This window comes from Protomyctophum parallelum (assembly GCF_964188405.1).
Source record: "Protomyctophum parallelum genome assembly, chromosome: 8".
Taxonomy (NCBI): domain Eukaryota; kingdom Metazoa; phylum Chordata; class Actinopteri; order Myctophiformes; family Myctophidae; genus Protomyctophum; species Protomyctophum parallelum.
This window is the reverse complement of record NC_139703.1, coordinates 51172047-51192641: the sequence shown is the minus strand read 5'-3', so window position 1 is coordinate 51192641 and position 20595 is coordinate 51172047. Positions and strand designations below refer to the sequence as shown.

The 20595-nt window shown below is 42.6% G+C and overlaps 1 protein-coding gene across 1 annotated transcript; it reads left to right on the top strand.

Annotated features, from left to right (window-relative positions):
• The first annotated feature begins 6304 nt into the window (after positions 1-6304).
• Positions 6305-18704, top strand: LOC310862634 (rac GTPase-activating protein 1-like). Its single transcript, XM_083770627.1, has 16 exons — positions 6305-6391; positions 7209-7411; positions 8266-8411; positions 9200-9269; positions 10143-10196; positions 10793-10870; positions 11063-11180; positions 11491-11648; positions 13167-13331; positions 13432-13527; positions 14044-14242; positions 14560-14665; positions 14999-15131; positions 15336-15432; positions 15914-16022; positions 18220-18704. Exons 1-16 carry the CDS (start codon positions 6307-6309, stop codon positions 18293-18295), a joined length of 1893 nt encoding a protein of 630 aa, XP_083626753.1. The 5' UTR covers positions 6305-6306; the 3' UTR covers positions 18296-18704.
• Positions 18705-20595: the final 1891 nt, after the last annotated feature.

Genomic DNA, 20595 nt, shown 5'->3' with positions numbered 1-20595 from the left:
ATAACATGCAAGCCTCTCTTGAGCAAAATGCAAATGTTATAGTGAAGGTGACATTTTTAAATATGGGGCTGTTATATCATTGGTCCTTGCTAATGCTCATTATAACATGGCACAATTTTCATGTACAAACTCTGCATCTCATTATAGGCAGTTTAGACAAGAAGCCGTTTTTCTTGCATTCATTTAAAAAAGGTTTGATATCTTGTTTGAAATGATTAAACCTACCTTCCGATGATGTCACTGGTAGCCAGGCAAGTTTCTGAACTGTCCACAGCCCTCTAAGACAGGCAGAAATTGTGGCACTGGCATCTCATAATGAGCATTAGAGAGGCCCAATTATGTAAAGACAGGTTGAAAATGGGTGACATGGTCCTTTAATAGTCTGAAAAAATAGATTTGTCAGGTGTACATGTTCCAATTATTTGGCCTCATTAATAATGAATTAAAAACTAATTGTATCATGGGGCCATCAGAAACATTTAGGTAAAAACAATTATCTTCTGAGAGGAACTGCTCTATTTCACAACAATAATGATTTCCCGGATTACTTTTGGCAGCACATTCAAACTCTTGATGCCAAGGGAGAGAGGGAGGGAGAGAGAGAGAGAGAGAGAGAGAGAGAGAGAGAGAGAGAGAGAGAGAGAGAGAGAGAGAGAGAGAGAGAGATGAGTTGTCAGTCCAAGAGAAGCAAGGCAAGCAATGGTTGGCGTAAAAATAAGTTTCAGACAGTGAAATAATGTGCATATATAGAGTTGAATAATTGATCAAGACAGAGAGCCCATATTGACTGGCCACTATTATCTCAAATCGACTCTAATGGACTTGCAGCACTGAGATGCAGTGTGAATACAAAACACACTAACCAACACTGCATGACTGCACGCACGTACACACGTACACACACACACACACACACACACACACACACACACACACACACACACACACACACACACACACACACACACACACACACACACACACACACACTTGGAGGTGGACCATGACAGTAGGTGGAGCAGATTTATGGCCAGGCCTCCCTTCTCTGATGCATTCAAAATGACAGGCCTTCAAAGAATAAGGACGTTTTCAATGACAGGTTAGCTGGCAGCAGAGTGACATCCGAGGCCTGCTCAACTGTGCATAATGCATAAGCATGAGGAGGAGAAGTAGTCAGACCAGTTCCTGGAATATTCTTCTTAATGCTCCAAATATTTGTGTCTAATAAGATTAGGACTTCACAATATTGGTTGTCAAATATGTTTATAATTGTTACATAAATGGTAAGTTATTTAATTGAAATATACTCCATTTTGCCTTTGAATGTCTGTGTTCCGATGATAAATTCTTACACAGTTGCACTGATTGATGATTGATTGAACATTGTATTAACAGTTTGCAGAATTTGTACATTTACAGGTCAATACAAAAATCTGCTAAGATGATAAAACCTAAAAAAAAACTTGTTTACATAAGGGTCATCCATTTTCAATTCAGCAAAACATTTAAAGACATACAAATATACACTTTATATGCAAAATAAATAAACCACGGTTAGAAAAAAGGGAGAATGTTTACAGTGTAGAAATAAAGAGGGTGGGGGGGCATATCTAGGTGCACTGCACCTAGATATGCCAACTGGAAATGATTAATGATGCTATGGGACATATTCGTTGTGCCAGGCATTCTAAAGGGGACACACACAGCCGTTGTCTAGTTCACATGATGTAAGGTTTTCACCAGGGGGGCAGTCAGACAGATATTTTGTGAAGCCTGAAACTCCTGAAAGTTCATATAATGGCCTGTTGTGGCGCTGTCACTGGACCCAGAAAAACCCATAGCCCCATAGAAGTCCATGTATTTGGGCCCAACTTCACCTAGACTAATAACCTTAAACGTATATTCAGTGATTTCACTCAAAAAACCTTAGGTTTCGTTTTTGGCTGTGGGACCCAGCCTTTTGTCCAATCAGGATAGAGAGTCAAAAACGAAACCTAAGGTTTTTTGACCCCCAGGGGTTAACTGGGGACAGGGAGGAACTCCTTATATGGCCAGCACACTCTATAGTAGGGAGGATTATCACAACAAAACAAAAAAATAAGTGATATTTGAATTAAGTGAAATCACTGAATATACCTTTAATAAACATGGTCATGAATACTTTCTGCTTCCAGTCACTAGTTTAAAGTCTCATTTCTAATGTCATAATATTCTTTTTGGAAAATTATGGTCCCATTTATAAAATAAATGATCATAAAGTCGCGTATGTTCTGAGGGACGTGGCTACCATTACAGTCTATGATCCCCACCCACCCACTCGAGTCAAAATAAAAACCAACGGAGAAGAAGGGGGGAAGTCCCGCCTCGTGTCTGGGCAGCCAATGGCCAGCTGGGCCCAAACGGAGCCAGCCAATGGCCAGCTGGGCCCAAACGGATCTAGAAAGATGGTGACTTACAGTGCAGGAATAACAGGCTTCATTTTACGTCCATGTTAGACCTGGGGAACGCTTTGTCCATATTTTTTTACAGTCTATGGTTTTTACCCATCTTGATCCCAGGTAGTGACAGCAAACTGCACCTCAACCATCACACACACACACACACACACACACACACGCTTCAATAGTTGCTCTGTTGATGTTGATTTATTTTATTAAACTTCCTGTTGAAAAGTGCCAAAAGTGGCCAAAAGTGAAGACAACTCAACCCGAAAGTGAAGACATCTCACCCCTGGTGAGTCGTCTCCACTTTCGGGGTGAGTTGTCCGGACAACTCACCAAAAAGAGTAAAAGGGGTGAGTTGTCTTGTTACAAACTCAACAGGAAGTCGACATTTGTATTAAAAATACAATAAAATGGTTATGTTGGCAAAATCTGCTTTGTTTGCATACAGTTTCACTGTACAATGCACATGAGAAGAATATATCAATTTCTAATCAATTGAGCAATTATTGAAGATATGGGTAAATTAATGTCTGATAATGATGTACCATGCATGCTAAAATCATGCATTATCATGTAGGCCTATACATTATTTATGACCATTTTCCAAAAGCACCCAATATATATATATATATATATATATGTATATAACGGTTGCGTACCCGTCCCGTCATGTAACACACACAGAGGCACTGGGTTGGATGTTGTGGTTCTCTTTACTGAGGCAGCTCTGCAAATGAGTGGTTCAAGACACAGAACATAGTGTGGTTTAGCTCCTCTGCTGATATTGACGTCACAGCAGAGAGCTAGTCAGACTGTGTATAGTAAAAACATCTTGTAATAATTTACATGAAATGCATTCAGATGTCTTTTCACAATGGTTCTTAACAGTATTCTTTTTAACATTTGATCGTATAGTGGTTTTAACATTAATACTTTACAATGAATTCAAATACAATATATTTTTAACTTGTTTTTAACCTACAACATCCTTTCCCTGACGGAGAAGGAGGACGAAGTCAAGCTGCTGCAGACAGACCTGGGGATGCGTGCATTTATCAGATCCAAAACCTTCACGGGGCGGCGCTCTCGGGTGCCGCCTCGTCAACTTTTGGTGACTTGCCTCCAGGCAAGCATTGCCAGTCTGGAAACGCAGCTTGCCTTCGCCAGCCTTCGCCAGCCGGAGAACAGCAGGCTCCATGGGGGTGAAGGGAGAGTGACGCAGTCTGCCTACTTTGCGGTTCCACTTCCAACAACTGTTCAGTCCCGGCAGACTAGCAGTTCTGACAGTGACGACCTTGATGTCTCTCTCAATTCAACAATTCAACATTCCACAGCCTGGCCCCGGCCCACTCCCATCCCAACCTCACCACCTCATCTGATGATCATGGTGCCTCACGGCCCGTGGCAACAGAGCCATTTGCCACACCCTCCGACGGTGATGACCACCTGCTCGGCCTGCCCGGTTACCGCCGGCGAAGTGCTGCCGTCCCACCCTGGAGTTCTCTGTACGACGGGGTGGAGAACGAGCCTGATGGTGTGTCTGAGGACTGGATGAGGATCGCCAAGCTGCAGGCGAGGAACAAGAGGCAGCTGCCTCACCTGAAGTGCAGCTACCCTCTGGAGCCCCGGCCTAGCCTCTGTCCAGATTTCAGTCTCGGACGAGGAGCTTCGGACGGGAGACCCAATGGAGACGGTAACAAGAAGACTCACCCCGGTGCGTGCCCGTCTTTCCTCTCTGAATTTTCCCCAGTGAGGGGGATAACTTTGTAATATGCTATTGGCTGTTTGTATTCTTTTTAGAAAAATATAAAAAGATACTCCTGTGGAAAGGCTATATTATATTACTGTCCAGCCTCTCCCACCCCTCACTGGGGAAAATTCTGGGAGGAAAACAGAAACGGGGCGAGTCTTCTTGTATTCATGGAGACGATGAGGCGGGCGACCCTCATGCCAGGTCAGCTGCAGGACTCCCTGGCCTCTCACCGCCTCTCCTACATGGGACCTCCTGGTGCCTCTCCTACATGGGACCTCCTGGTGCCTCTCCTACATGGGACCTCCTGGTGCCTCTCCTACATGGGACCTCCTGGTGCCTCTCCTACATGGGACCTCCTGGTGCCGGCGCTGCTGCCGGGCGTCATTCTCTGATGCCCGGGAATCTTCCAAGGATCACCGCGGCCACTTCATCACGCCAGGAGAGCCAAGGAGGCTCCAAGAGGCCTGCAGCCAACGAGTCCCAGCTTTCTCCTGAGGCAAAACGGATGGCCATCTTGTAATAATTTACATGAAATGTATTCAGATGTCTTTTTACAATGGTTCTTAACAGTATTCTTTTTAACGTGTGATCGTATAGTGAGTGGGTTTAACTGGGTTTTGACATTAATACTTTATACTTTACAATTAATTCAAATACAATATATTTCCTGTCACATTTATAGGCTACCAGTAGGGGGCGCTAAACAACCACTCACGCAGGAGGATAAACTATACAGACATATTTTAGCAGGAATTTCACTACAATAAACTGAGTATTTCTTCTACCCGTTACACACACACACACACACACACACACACACACACACACACACACACACACACACACACACACACACTGGCTGCATAAGGGGAATGAAGGGAATGGAATGACAGGAAACCCATATTAACATCAAAAAACGTCAAACTGTAACAAAAACAAATCGCATCAATTTAAACTCATATACAAATCAAACATACCCCTTAAATGTTGACAAAGAACGTAAAACATTGGTTCAGAAACAACAAACAAACCTTGGTTAATGACACGCTTCTCTCAAACAATTCATGTCCATTGTCCTTCCGTCTACACGGAGGCTTGACAAACAATGTTGTGAGGCTGTGAGCCATCGCTGGTTCAACCTCTAGGGTTCAACACCAAATAAGGACATGGCACCGGACGTCACATAATTCCAAATTACCTTTCCCAATATAATGAAATAAAACAAAATAATGACAGAAACATATTTCTGGCAGCCATATATATATATATATATATATATATATATATATATATATATATAATTACTATAGACAATTAGTAGACCATAATAATAATAATAATAATAATAATAGACCATAGTTAGCCTGGCACCAGTCCTGAGTCAGACTGAACGTGTCCAAATTGTGCCTTAATGACTTCAAAAGACATACTATTATTAGAATGCACACTAATTTTGATTATAATTATGTAGGCTTAATATACAGAAATAAATTGTTAATATTATGCGGACTCCTGCCGTTACAACCCCTCACCGATGGGGGGCGACAGAGTGCACTCGGCTCTCTTCCGGGAAGACGAACGGGAAAGGCGCTGTTTTTGAACTTTCAGGGCGTTGCAGAAGTTGTTGTAGTAGAAAAGTTTAGTTTCGTAACTTTCGTTGGACAGGACAGTAGGCTAGTAGGCACACACACACACACACACACACACACACACATACACAGTCAGGGCTTTTATAGGCTAACTTTCTAATCTTTGTTTTTAAACTTCTGGCAACGGGAGCAGCAGCAGCTGCATTACATTACATGTTTACAACATTAATTGCAAACGAGAACTGGTGAGTTTCTGTTCTTTTCTCGTTTATTATTATTAACCGAGACATTACTGATGGAAGAAGTAGCCTAACTGCTAACTGCTATTCCAACTATGTGGTGTATGCTAGAGACGTTAAACTTAATACACGAGTCGACGGTGTTGGTCTTTCCCCTTTCGCCTTTTATTCGCTGATAGTTTATAACTTTATTTATGTCTCAAGTGTAACATCAAGCCAACTCACTCATTTCTCTGTGCTAATGCTAACGCTAACGTTAGCTGATCTAGGCTATAGACATGATGGAGTCCTCTGGGGTGAACCTGCACAACCAGTTTCAGAAGCTGCTGGCGCATGTGGACGTCCTGAACGAAGGAATCGAACCACGTAAGTATCACTGTAGGCTGTAGGAATGTGACACCTCAATCAATGTGTGCTCCAGGATAACATCCCGCATTGTTTTGATCTCATGAATTGATTATATTCACGTTCCAAATAAGGGTTTTAAACACACACAAATATTGCTCAGTTTTGATCCAATGTTTACAATTACAAACGTATCAACATTAAAGACTGGAGTAACGTACTGAACAGCCCAATATGACTTACAGTTTAGGTTAGAAATAAATTCTTTAATACTGTTTGTTGACTGAGTCACATAGCCTGGCTCCAGCCCTGAATCGCTGAAATGAAAATTCAGACTTGAGTCATAGAGCATAAAAACATGGCGGTGGGGCTACTGGTCTCACTGATTGGGTCTGAAAGTTGTAGATATGTTTTTGAAAGAAAATGAATGATGCTGCTTATATGGAACTCAATATCTGTCAGTTCCATCATAGTCATAAATAAAGCAATCAGACCACCACTAGCCTTGCTACAGTTGGCTACAGTACAGAGTACACCACCACATCTGTAGTGTGGGAAGTGCAGCCCAAGACCTCTTCCTGGGAGAGTCATTGTGGCGGGGGCTGGAAATGTATTTTCACGTAATCCAAATAATGGAGAACATTTCCATTTGAATCATCAAAGGAGTACTATTGTTCTTCCCTTTGCATTAGATTGGGTAACCCTTTCCTTATGTCCCCTTTCTGGAGGCCAGTTGTATTATTATAATCATAATCATTCTCACTAAATGTTGTAGCAGACACATTATAATTGGAAAGAACAGATCATGTATTAAACTATTCTCCCATGTCTGATCCAGAGTTCATCCAGCTAGCGGTGAACTTCGATGACTGCCGTAAGAAGTGGCTGCAGGCGGATGTTGAACTAGGTTCCTGTAAGGAGGGGCTGGCTAAGGCAGAAACCGAGAGAGGGTCCCTTGAGGTTAAATTAAAGCATGCTCGGAACCAGGTGGACGTTGAAATACGCCGGCGGCAGAAAGCGGAGGCAGAATATGAAAAGCTGGTGGGTATATAATAATAAAGCGAACTATCCATGTCATACAATATCTAAATGGTTTTCTGTCAATTTTCACAATTAACTAAGACTGTCAGGTTGAATTGTTGGATGTTTTGTGATAATTAATAACTAGCCTGATGATTGATCAATATGCATTGAGGCTACAAGTGTGTTTTGAAGTTGAAATGTTAAGTGGGAAGTTGACAATCATCTAATAATTATTGTTCAAACCTTACTTTGACGAAGATAGGCCACTGCTCATAAGCCAACGCATTACTTATTGTTAAAGGAGAATTCCATGCTAGAATGCTTTCTTACCTTTCTTACCTTTCTTTGTAGTCGTTACGTCCCCACCAAAGAGGTCCAGGTGCTTTTTTGTGCAAAAACTCCTTATTGGCTTTTTTCCTTACCATAAGCCCTCAATGAATTGCATTGCATTGAATGGGAATTGAATGGGGCTATGGGGTGTTGTGCTAATTTGCTTATTTCCATCGAAAGAAGTAGTAAAGTGTGCCGCTTGGGATATTATTTACATTATAAAGAGAGGATATATACAAAGAAATTATAATTTTGAGCGATGGAAATAAGCGAATTAGCACAACACCCCATAGCCCCATTCAATTCCCATTCAATTCAATGCAATTCATGTAGGGCTCATGGTAGGGGGAATAGCCAATAAGGAGCTTTTGCACAAAATAACACCTGGACCTCTTTGGTGGGGACGTAACAACTACAAAGAAAGGTAAGAAAGCCTTTTAGTATGGAATTCTCCTTTAACTAATGTTCATTATTAATAATCACTAATAATGTTTCTGTGTGGGTTCGTAATCGTAACATCACCTGCTTCTTTCTGGGTGTAGGATCGTCAGCTGCAGCTGATCAAGGATCTATTGATCTCAGAGAACAACAGCAACAGTGTCCACCTGAGTGAGGAGCAGCGCTCTGCCCTGGCCTTCCTCAGCGCTCACTCCCAGATAGCAAAGGCAAACCTCAACAACAGCCGCAGGTGAGCAGTGCAGAACTAGTCTATATTAACCCATTCTGACCTGAGATCAGATTCATACGAGGTTTCCGCCAGACACACACTGGTCTGATGAACCCATTCTGACCTGAGATCAGATTCTAAAAATGTCAGTCGCTCTTCGATTTTTCAAAAATCTTTCAAAAAATGTAGCAGACCTACAAGCTCGTATCGCGCCACTTGGTGGCGCGATATGAGCTTGTAGATCTGCTATTTTTCAATAGATAAAGCATAACATGATGCTAACACCAAAATGGGTGCCCGGTCAGAATGGGATAAGCACAATGACAGCATTCTGAAGTATGGGCAATAACGGATAGTTTTGCAATTTGTGTGTGTGTGTGTGTGTGTTAGAGTTGTTCCGATAACGATACTGGTATCGGTTACTCAGGCCGATACCACCCTCAAGTACTCGGAACCGGCCCGATACTCTGACCCGAGAACCAAAACATCCAATTGAATTGACACTAGGCTGAACGAATGCAACGGCAAGTCTGACCCAACACTGCAGCAAATTGCCAAAAACAGCCGATCTACAAGCATAAATGACAATGTAGATCGGGGATCCATCTGCATCTATGAGAAAAAGGGGGTAAAATTACTCAACAAAAATGTAGTACTCGTAGCGGTATCTGCGAGTACTAAAAATGAAGTACTTGTACTCGCCTACTCGGTCTGAAAAAAAAATGGAATCGGGACAACTCTAGTGTGTGTGTATTCTACACATAAAAGATTATATCCTGATTATGTGCGTTGTCTAATATTTTCCTTAGGTTAACTCGCATTGATGAATCAGCCTCCTTGCTGTCGGACATTAGCTATGACCAAACGGATGACTCAGTGGTATGGTTGGCCATTTTATATATCGTGTCTTTTTGTTATGCATTCTATAATAATAGTGGTAATCCACTATCCACAAAGTATGGAGAAATATTGATGTTTCTAGACTATTACTGCTGTTCTGTTTTCCGGGGCAGGGCCCTTGGTCCCTTCCCGGTCGCCGGTCGGTGATTCCACTTGTGCTTTCGCCTTAAGTGCTATTCATACTCCAGTTTTAGCTGATAAGGTGACCACTAAAACGGTGGTTAGTAAAAACAGAGAGATGTGTTGGGGTGAGCGTTGAGTCGCTGTTATCACTGCGGCGTGCGCCATGTTGTAGTTTTTGGTGGTCACCTTATCACCTAAAACTGGAGTATGAAGGCCTTTAGGTGCTTGGGGTGTCCGTACTCCTAACCCTGGTCCAGTGCCTTCTTAGAGAGTCTCTCTCACTAACGCCTCTACGTCTACGCAGTGCGCGAACACGGGTAAATTCCACTGCTGTGCGAGTGGTCCAACTTTTTACCGAAAATAAACAAAACTACTCCCCTAATCACCGAAACAAAGCCTGTTTTGTGTTTGTGAAAGTCTATTCTATCTCTGGGAAGTGTCTCGGGGCCCCAGCTTCTCTCTAAAATGCACTATTTCTGTCATAAATAAAATGCATTCAACTGGATCGGCGGAGGCACAACCCGAAAATGTAGTAGAAGAAGTTACTCTGTCCGGTACATTATTACACAAAGTGCATTTTTATCTTCTATCATAATTAAAATTAACTTGTATGTTTTTATTTATCAAAGAAGAAGAGGAAGAAACATCCACACAACCATTTTCTAGAGCTCCATGAGCTCCACTTATTAAAGGCATGTTTTTAATTTATCACCATCTCTCTCTCTCCAGGACTGGGATTCCTCTGTGATGACGTCGGTGAGGTTACGCAAACGGCAGAAAAGAGTGAGTGATGTGACAGATTTAACCACAAAGCCTATTGACCGTAACATGCAGCCTGTAGGTTTGATGGTCATCCATACATGGACAGTGGCTAGCTAACTAGACACCATACTGTGGAATGCACTTCCCATTGCAGTCAGAACTGCAGCATCACTCCCAATCTTCCGCCGTAGTCTGAAAACCCACCTTTTTAGACTCCATCATGGCCCATAGCACTTACCCTACCTACCCCCTTAGATAGCATTTCTGTAGACTTAGATAGCATCTGATACAGACTTATAGCATGTTATGTAGACGGCACTATAATTGCATTGTATATAGTCATAGCACGCCATAGTACATATGTATAGCATAGTAGTATATATATATATAGTTTATATGTATAGTCTCATAATATATATATTCCACTGTTACTTTCTTAGCTTACGCATGTTTTATGATAAATGCTTTTGTGATGTATTCCCATGCTTTTGTTCTTGATTATTGTCGCTCTGGATTAAGAGCGTCTGCTAAATGCCTAAATTGTAAATTGTAAATTGTACACTATATTAGGATGTCAAGTTCAGTTGATAGTAAAGAGATTTTTTTTTAATCCCCAGCGTTCCTCTAGAAAACTCTGCGATGCTCCTCCACAGGCAGTGAAGAAACCCCGTTCCACAGGGCGTGCGCCCGAACGGGTAATAATGACCTCTGGCACTAACTAACATGCTCAATATCTGTGGCATAGAATAAAAAATAAAGATCTATAATAACAAATGACAAGATGATGAAAAGGCCACAACTGCTGTTTGATTGTTGTTGTTTTTTTTAAACTAGTTGAAGTTGAACCATGTTTGTTGACAATAGTATTGAAATGTCTCATTATTCAGATGAATGAGGACTCCGTGGTTGCCAGAACCACCATCACTGTCGTGGCCAACGGTGGGCCTGGTCAGACAATCTCCACCATTGAGACGGTGCCGTACTACTTGCGCAGTAGGAGGACTGGTGAGAACCTTTCTAAGTTCTAACCCATCTTCATTTGAGCCTTGAGAATGTTTGTTTGATCTCACTGAAGCCTAGGTTTTAAGCAGAAATGTTCTATTATTACCCCATTTTTGGGGCGGGAACCCCTTTTGGTGTTTCAAACATTACGTTATAATTTAGCTAATGAAAAATAGCAGATCTACAAGCTCCTAGCGCGCCACCGAGTGGCGCGCTAGGAGCTTGTAGGTCTGCTATTTTCGAAAAATCGTAAAAATCAGCCATACAAGTGAAGTTTGTTGGTTTTGAGGTGTGACATGTGATCTCCCTACAGGTCCAGCTCCAGCATGGGCCGACACCACCACGACTACAGATCAGTCTGAGACCGCCAGCGAGGCTCCCAGTACGCCAAGCACAAAGGCCCCACATCCAGCCAAAGCTCCCAGTAGAGCCAATGTCGGAGGAAAGAAACACCAGTTGATCCCTAAAACGGTATGAGCCCATATTTCACTGATCTGTTATGACTATCAGATAGATGTGAAGTCCAGCATTGCCATTGGAAATGCAGTACTGTATGTGTTACGAAGAAACCAGGTGTCATTCCGACATCATAACCGGGGGTGTCAGAGGTGACGTCACCTCTGACATCTCAACACTATAAATATAGGTGCCTAAGCAAGCAAAGACGGATTTAAACCAGCTCGCCTCAAGAGACCCCATATCCATCCCTTACGACTAAGCTAAGGTTGGCATCTCTCGGCATTATCCCCCAGACCAGATCAGCCCTTGATTTAGGGCTCGGTTACAGTATGTATGGGGGGTGAAATGAAAGGGACACTATGCTGTTAATATGCATTTCAGTTAACTGTTGATAGTTGTTATTGTCTAGAGAGACATCATCATCTATGGTCTCTGTCAAACCAGTTTAACAGAAAATCCCCCTTTCTGTCAAAGTCCATTTTGTTCAAATAAATACAGGGAAGCATTTCACAGGCAAGCAATAGCCACTGGCCAACATCCAAATTTGGTCTCTGGCCAACATCAAACTGATATTTTTGTCTCCACCAGGCCGAAGGCATGGGGAGAGAGTATGTTTTGCACTCCGTCCGTCCGTGTGTCCGTGTGTCCGTGTGTCCGTGTGTCCGTGTGTCCGTCCGTGACAAGCTAATCTCGGCCACCGTTAACCCGGTCGATGCCACATTTTGCACACACACTCCCTGGATGCCAACGATGAACCTCTGCCCCAAGATTTCCAGAACGGCCTGTTATAGCGCCACCAGGAGGCCGCTTTGTGCAAAACAAGTTTTTGCACAGTACACCTACAGATTTTGTCCAAAAATCCCGCAAATCGTTACACAGTATCTCCATAGTCATGTGCTCAAGACGGATGTGTCTGATATTTCATATTCCATCCTAATTGGCTAACATTGGCTTTCACATTTTGCAGGATTGGCCTGTTTTGAACAAAAAACCTCAAATCATGAACGCAGCGTGCAATTTCACGTGAAATCTTTCACGCACTTTCCTACTAGGCTGAGGAATATAGCCCACCCATTTCACATTGCCCTGTTATAGCGCCACCAACAGGTGGATTGTGCATGCGTGCCATCAACACGGATCTGCACCATTTCCCATATTCCATCCTGATTGGCAAAGATTGGAACAAACAAACAAAAAACATGTTTATATTACTCCTAAATATTCCTATCCTCCTGGTGGAGACCTGTGCCCAGAAGGGCACTTTTTCTAGTTTGATTTTGACTTTGCCATGAACGGCAAACAAGGATGATTGAGCAATACATATAACATGTGTTGAATTACATTTTAGTAATTGAATATTCAGTTTAGTGATGTATATTAGTTCATGTTGAAATGTGCAACTTTATAAAAATGAATAAACGGATTAATTAATTTGACTAGATGAGTTGTATTGTAAGCTTATGAGCTGAACTGTACTCCCCTCTTCTTGGTGCTATCTAAACTGTCATGTCACTCACCTCTTGCACCAAGGTGATCAAGTCTGAGTTCTGTGTACCGTGTGGAAGGAGAACCAAGTTCGGTAAGATGTACCTGCGGTGCCAGGATTGCAGGATGGTGACCCATCCAGAGTGCCGTGACCGCTGCCCCTTGCCCTGTAACCCTACTGCCTTTAGCACCCCCGTGAGGAACGCAGAGGTAATGCATTGCTTTTGAGCCGCATGGCATTAATTCCCTTTTCATTGTTTCGTCACTATACTCATCAAAGCCTTTCATCCATGTTTCATCCTGTGTGCAGACGACCCTGGCTGACTTTGCTCCACCCACTGCTCCCATGATCCCCATCTTGGTGCTGCAGTGCATCAGGGAGATTGAGCGTAGAGGAATGCGTGAGGTGAGGATGGCTTCAGGCCTTCATTATCTTTGTACAGTCCTCATTTCCCCTGTCTGTATTGTATCTGTGTTCTATTTGTAGTCATTTATGCACCCGTGCCAAATGTGAAAGGGTCAAATAATAATAATAATAATAATAAAACTTTATTTGTATAGCACCTTTCATGACATGAAATGCAGCTCAAAGTGCTTTACAGAACAATGGAGAATAAAAGAAAAGCAAGGCAACGACAAAAAAAACAAGCAGTAATGCAATACAGTGAGGACATGAATAACAAAAAATAAAAATAAAAGATCAATTAAAAGCAATGTTGTAGAAGTGGGTCTTGAGCTGAGCTTTAAAAATGTCTAGAGAGGCTGCCTGACGAAGGTACAGTGGGAGCTTGTTCCATGCCGACGGCCCGTAGAAGCAAAAGGCTGCTTCCCCGTATTTTTTTGTTGCCATTTTTAAAGTAAAATAATTTTAAAATCAATCCTAAATGACTACTGCTTTTCTTGGATCGTTTCCTTTCCACAGGTCGGCCTGTACCGCCTTTCTGGCACTGATCGCTTGGTCAAAGAGCTGAAGGAGAAGTTCATGAGAGGGAAGACTTTGCCTTCCCTCAACAAAATAGACGACATTAATGTCATCACAGGTGTCCTCAAAGACTTCCTTAGGAACCTTCCAGAGCCCCTGCTCACCAGCCGCCTCAACAAAGCCTTCATGGATGCAGCTGGTTAGTTCCTGAGATTCTTTATTCAACTGAAAGTTACACAATTATTTCTCTTCTGAATGCAACAGTCTTTTTGTGAACATTGCTCTTTGAATCCACCGTTAGCCTCCAGTGGCGCCCTTGCTGTGTAGTCATCGAATATCCAAAATCTCCTCGTGCACGTGCACGCGATCTAAAGCATTTTAGGGCTCAGATTGAGATAAAGGACAATGTTTAGAGCTTAATAAAACATTAATTTGAGTTCTATGCATAATAGTTGAGCGGCAGATCATGGCCATGAGCGAGCCAGCCGTCAATCATTAGTCTTGTTTTGTCCCCAGAAATCCAAGATGAGGGCAACAGTCTAGCCATGTTTTACCAGACGGTCAGTGAGCTGCCCTTCCCAAACCGTGACACCCTGGCCTGTTTGATGATTCATCTGCAGAAGTAAGTCTCTCCCAGAAGCTTTTAATCAGCGATCTCTGAACCTTTTTGAGGGGCGCAACCCCTCCTATATCCAGCTTTGAGGGTCTGTGTAAACACAAACATTGAAGACAAAAGTGTTTAAACACAAACATTGAAGACAGAAGTCTGGACCCAAATTGTGATTGGCCAGAATGCGATGATGAGCGCCCCTCACTCTCGCCCCACTCTCCGTCTCATGCACTTCCATTGACTGTATCAAACATGGCTAAATAACAATATACATAACCAGGATAAGTTGTGTCCTTTTCATAATAACACTAACTTAGTGACCACCTCCCTGTTTGTTTTTCCTAGGGTGTCCCACTATACGGAAAACAAGATGGACGTGACCAACCTAGCCAGGGTGTTTGGCCCCACACTGGTGGGTCATGCTGTCCCTGACCCAGACCCAATGACCATTTTACATGACACCAGCAGACAGCCACGGGTAAGTAGAGATGAATGAACTGGATGTAAGCAGTGTTCCCCCCCCCCCCCCCCCCCCCCCATGTACAAAATGTGAGGACTGAACCAGCCTGTTCCTGCTTTGCCTCAAGATATTCAAATGAACGTTAATAACGTTTATAATCATTTGCCAAATGAGCCCATACTCTTCCCAGCAAAGTATCTGACCAATAACTCCTGTACCCAGGTGATCGAGCGGTTGCTGAGTATCCCAGCAGAGTACTGGAGTCATTTTGCCCATCCAGATAACATGGACAATGGACAAGACGCGCCTGATCTCCAAGGTAAATTATCCAAATGCACGACAGTACATTTCGACCAATGAGAGATCTGTTATTTGGGAAGAACTAGATATACAAGTCCATAAAATATCACACATTTGTTGTAAAATGCAACAAATGGAAAATAGTTCTACAGATCTTATCCTTATATGTTCTGATTCTGAAAAGTAAAAGGGCATGGCTACTTTTGTTCCCTCGTATGTGCACACTGCACATATAACATAAAAACATATTCTGATATCGAATCTAGAATTAGAGTGAGAAACAAGGCCTAGAGATGTTTCAGTGAATGCCTATCGATGGGACTGTTTGACACTGATTTTAATCATAACTATAAACGTGCTTTATAACACAGAACATTACAACAAAATTCAATGCAATCAAAAATGCGATGACAAATGGGAGGGGGGGGGGAACTGATATAAAACGGGGATAACAGAAGAAATAACAGAATCCAATTTTAAGATATATACATTTTCTGCAGTGAGCATGTTGGGACCCGTGACCACTCCAGAGCACAAAGCGTTGGTTAAAACACCGTCTTCCAGCTCGCTCTCCCAACGCATGAAGCAGACCCTCTCCAGCACCACCCTGTAAGTACACTCCACACTCATACATACTCATTCGTATACCGTTTACTGCAATCATCACAGTTTTAGTTTAACGGAGCAATATTATGAATTAAGAGGCATGCAAGTAGTTGACCTGAATAATGTGTCGACAATCACAACATCTCAACGTAATCATTCACAACATCCCCCAACAGTTGCCTGGAGATTTGTGATGCATATTTCTCTGTAAAAAACTGCCTAAAGGAGAAGAAAATATGATGAACTAGAAGCTTGTGTGTCTCACATTTAATGCGTGCGTCCGTGTTGTTGTTTCTCTGTGAATATCATGTGTCCGAGTGAGAGAGAGACACACCCCCACAAACCGTATATACAGCTTTTTTTTTTTTTTTTTTTTTTTCACTTAAGTTTTATTGAAGGAAGACCAGACAATAAAACACAACTGACAAAAAAGAAAAAAAGGCATATTACAAAAAAACAAACATTCAATGAAATCCTATTGCAATATCGCTAGGCTGAGAGAAGAGATTCCACTTTTCCCACTTTTTATAGAATTTATCCTCTTGTAGTCTAAGTATGAATGTTAGTTTTTCCATAGCATACAGTTCCTCAATAATGTCCATCCATTGATCTTTCGTTGGTGGGTCCTGCTGGCACCAGCGTCGTGATTGCTTTTTTACTTGCTGCTATTTGATTAAATATTTATCATGTATTAGAAACTCTTCAGGGATATTTCCCAACAGTAGAAAAGAAACAGACAGAGGTATCTCAAAACACTATACGGCACATTTTGAACCAAGGCAGACAGTGATGTGCCACTGAACTGACCGTGTTCTTTCTCCACATTTTGAACCAAGGCAGACAGTGATGTGCCACTGAACTGACCGTGTTCTTTCTCCCGAGAAGGATTGAGAGAGAGGTAGGGAAAGTACAGGGAGCAGCCCCGCTGTGATTGGCCAATAGTCTTAAGAGCCACCAAGCTAGGTTGAAAACGCAGAGGTGAAGGTAGTGGCGTACCACGAAAGGCCACAAAGGCCCTTCCGCATACTCTGCATACGAGGATGTATGAATAGTATACATTGTGTCTATGACTTGGCCACCTGAACCGGCAGACAAAGTTGTGTGCTCCATCATGGGCACAAGATTGTGGCTGTGGAATAGGTTTTGGGTGACGATACGAATACATCGTCAATCGCGACTATACGAATCCAATCGCCAAATATTTTTATTAGGCGATTTTTCGGGACGATTTAGCCCAATTAACCTGTAAAGTGTGAGCAACATGTGAATCAATTTGGGTCCAGCAAAGTAGTAACAGCGGCCGGGGTGGAAATCCTCCCGTTATGCTCCCGGCCTCCCACAGTCCCCGACTCAGCAGCATCAGGGAACGGCACTTACGGCAGCCGCCAGCCAGAGTAAAGGCTGGGAGCCTGGGAGCGTACATGTTGTTTAAGCTCCGGAGTCCAGACCCATGCAGTTTAATAATATACAGTCACAACAGAATGCACACTGCTGTCTCGTGTCTCATGATAGGCATCATAGGCTACCCATCATGTGTCCAAATCCAAAAGAACAGATATGTAAACTGTCGACACGCCATGAGCGATGCATTGGTGATTTGTATCCGTGAAGCAGATTACGCGTATGGGTTTGAGAGCAGGCCCGGCGCCAGGATGAAATGACTGAGAGGTCAATTGAGATTTTTAAGGGGGCACAAAGGCAAAGAGGTTGATTTAAGGGTGCAAATACCCCCTTTACCCCCCCGTGGCGCCGGGCCTGCTTGAGACTAAGCAATGATTGATGTAAACTGCTAGCCAAGCTTGGCAGTTGATAGCCGGCCGCAGCAGCTTGTGGGCTCCGCTGCTCCGATCCGAGCCTCCGACGGACCGGTGCGGGAAGGCAAAGGGAGCAAGTTACCCTGGCTGCGCAGCTGCGCTGCAGTCTGCAGAAACGGACTGATCTACAAGCTCTCACCGCCTAGCGAACGGAGCTGCAAAAACAGGCAGGACGCGGCGCCTTGAGAGCTTGTAGATCTGGCTTTTTTGCGACCTGCAGTGAGCTGTTCTCACTTTACTTTTATGACACGAATACATTGTCAATCGGCGAATATTGGTCAGACGATAGGCGATTGAAAGAAATTGGCATATCGTCCAACCTTAGTGTGGAATTCTCCCAATTGTAATAATAGATTGGACTGACGATCTGTCTTCACCCCCCGTAGGTTCGGTAGCAGGAGTAAAGCGTCGGCTCCCTCTAGTCGACAGAACGGCTACTTTGCTTCTCCACAACTGAAATGAACGTGAACGGGACAAAGGTACCCATATTGTACCACTGGGTTATCTTACTGCAATAACTGTATTATTCGCACAATCCTGGGAAAACTACTGTGCAATTTTTATTTCTTAACACTAACTTTTTCTTGCTCTGAAAAAAAGAAATCCATATATAATATATATATATATATAGCCTATATTACCTTTGATTAACATAGTAACTGTTTTAAACGATGAAAGTAACTGTTTTAAACGATGAAACCATATAAGTGCCAATGTCTGCTATACCTTTTATGAGCATGCATTTATTAAATGTGTTGATGCACCATCTAACCTGTGGTTCTAACCGCAAGAGGCAGGTGCTTTAGTACGTTTGAAACATGCAGCTGGGTTTAACTGTTTTTAATTCATGTAAAACTGCCACGCATTGTTTTTATATATTATTTTGCACTACATGACTTTTTTTTTAAACAGTGTAATGTAATGTAAAGTGACATTGACTTTGTATTACTGAGGGATTGTATTACAGCCATGTTAAGGGCATTGCCTGAAGATGCACACTGTACCACAAGAGGTCGCCATTGCATCATTTTTGACATGCTATAGCATGTAAAGATGATTTCTTCACTGTGAAGAGACACTCCTTTCTGATGCTCCTTTTTTCTATGATGATCAACAATCATAATAAAAAGGATTACCACTTTTCACTTGCCATCATTGAACTTGTTGAGTAGGAACTTAGGAAGGCGACACATGCTTTTAAATCAATATTATGTAGAAGTAGGAGTGGAGATTATGGTGTAGGGGTGTGTTATGGTAGAAAAGCGGAGTGGAGGTTATGGTGTAGGGGTGTGTTATGGTAGAAAAGCGGAGTGGAGGTTATGGTGTAGGGGTGTGTTATGGTAGAAAAGCAACACCCTGAACAAAACAAAATCTACACTGTAGAAGAGAGCCAGAGGATCCCTCCTAAAATCTCCGGGGGGAACCATCATCATTAATGACCAACTCCTTCAGATTGGAAAAGAGTAGGAGAACACAACAGTCAGGAAGACTGACAGCTATCTGATAATTCTATGAAACTAAAATATACAAAAGCATAACTCCACTAAACACCATTCCAAGCAGGTGTACAACAAGACCCCTGAAAACAATATTACTACATAAACAATATTTTAAGCTAATCTCTCTTCTATTTACATTGGGGACAGCTGCAGCTCCTGACCTCTGAGTGTAGCAGTGTAACTCAGAAAGGCCAATGCTAGGATCAAATTAAGAAGACAAAGTGTAGCAAGAGATAAAACAACTCATGGCAAAGAGCATACAAGCAGTCAGTTTACTCCCATCTCTACATGTAAATAATAATAATAATAAAACTTTATTTGTATAGCACCTTTCATGACATGAAATGCAGCTCAAAGTGCTTTACAGAACAATGGAGAATAAAAGAAAAGCAAGGCAACGACATTAAAAAAACAAGCAGTAATGCAATACAGTGAGGACATGAATAACAAAAAAATAAAAGATAAATGATCAATTAAAAGCAATGTTGTAGAAGTGGGTCTTGAGCATAGACTGTAAAAAATATGGACAAAGCGTTCGCCGGGTCTAAATGAAGCCTGTTATTCCTGCACTGTAAGTCGCCATCTTTCTAGATCCGTTTGGTACCAGCTGGCCATTGGCTGGCTCCGTTTTGGACCAGCTGGCCATTGGCTGCCCAGACAACGAGGCGGGACTTCCCCCATTCTTCTCCGTTGGTTTTTATTTTGACTCGAGTGGGAGGGGAATCCCGATCATAGACTGTAACGGTAGCCACGCCCCTCAGAACATACGCGATGTTTTTTTTTCTTTATGGTCATTTTTTAAATTAATGGGACCATAATTTTCCAAAAAGAATATTATGACATTAGAAATGAGACTTTAAACTAGTGACTGGAAGAAGAAAGTATTCATGACCATGTTTATTAAGGTAATACAGTCTAGGTGAAGTTGGGCCAAAATACATGGGCCTCTATGGAGCTATGGGGCTTTTTGGGTCCAGTCCAGCGCCACAACAGGCCATTATTATGAACTACCGATTTCAAATGAGGCTTCACGAAATATCTGGCTGACTGCCCCCCTGGTCTTGAGCTGAGCTTTAAAAATGTCTACAGAGGCTGCCTGACGAAGGTACAGAGGGAGCTTGTTCCATGCCGTCAGCCCGTAGAAGCAAAAAGCTGCTTCCCCGTATTTTTTAGTTGCCATTTTTTTAGGCAAAGCGAGCAGGCCAGCAGTGGAAGACCTTAGGGGGACGGTTTGGGACATATTTAGGCAGGCAGTCATGTAGG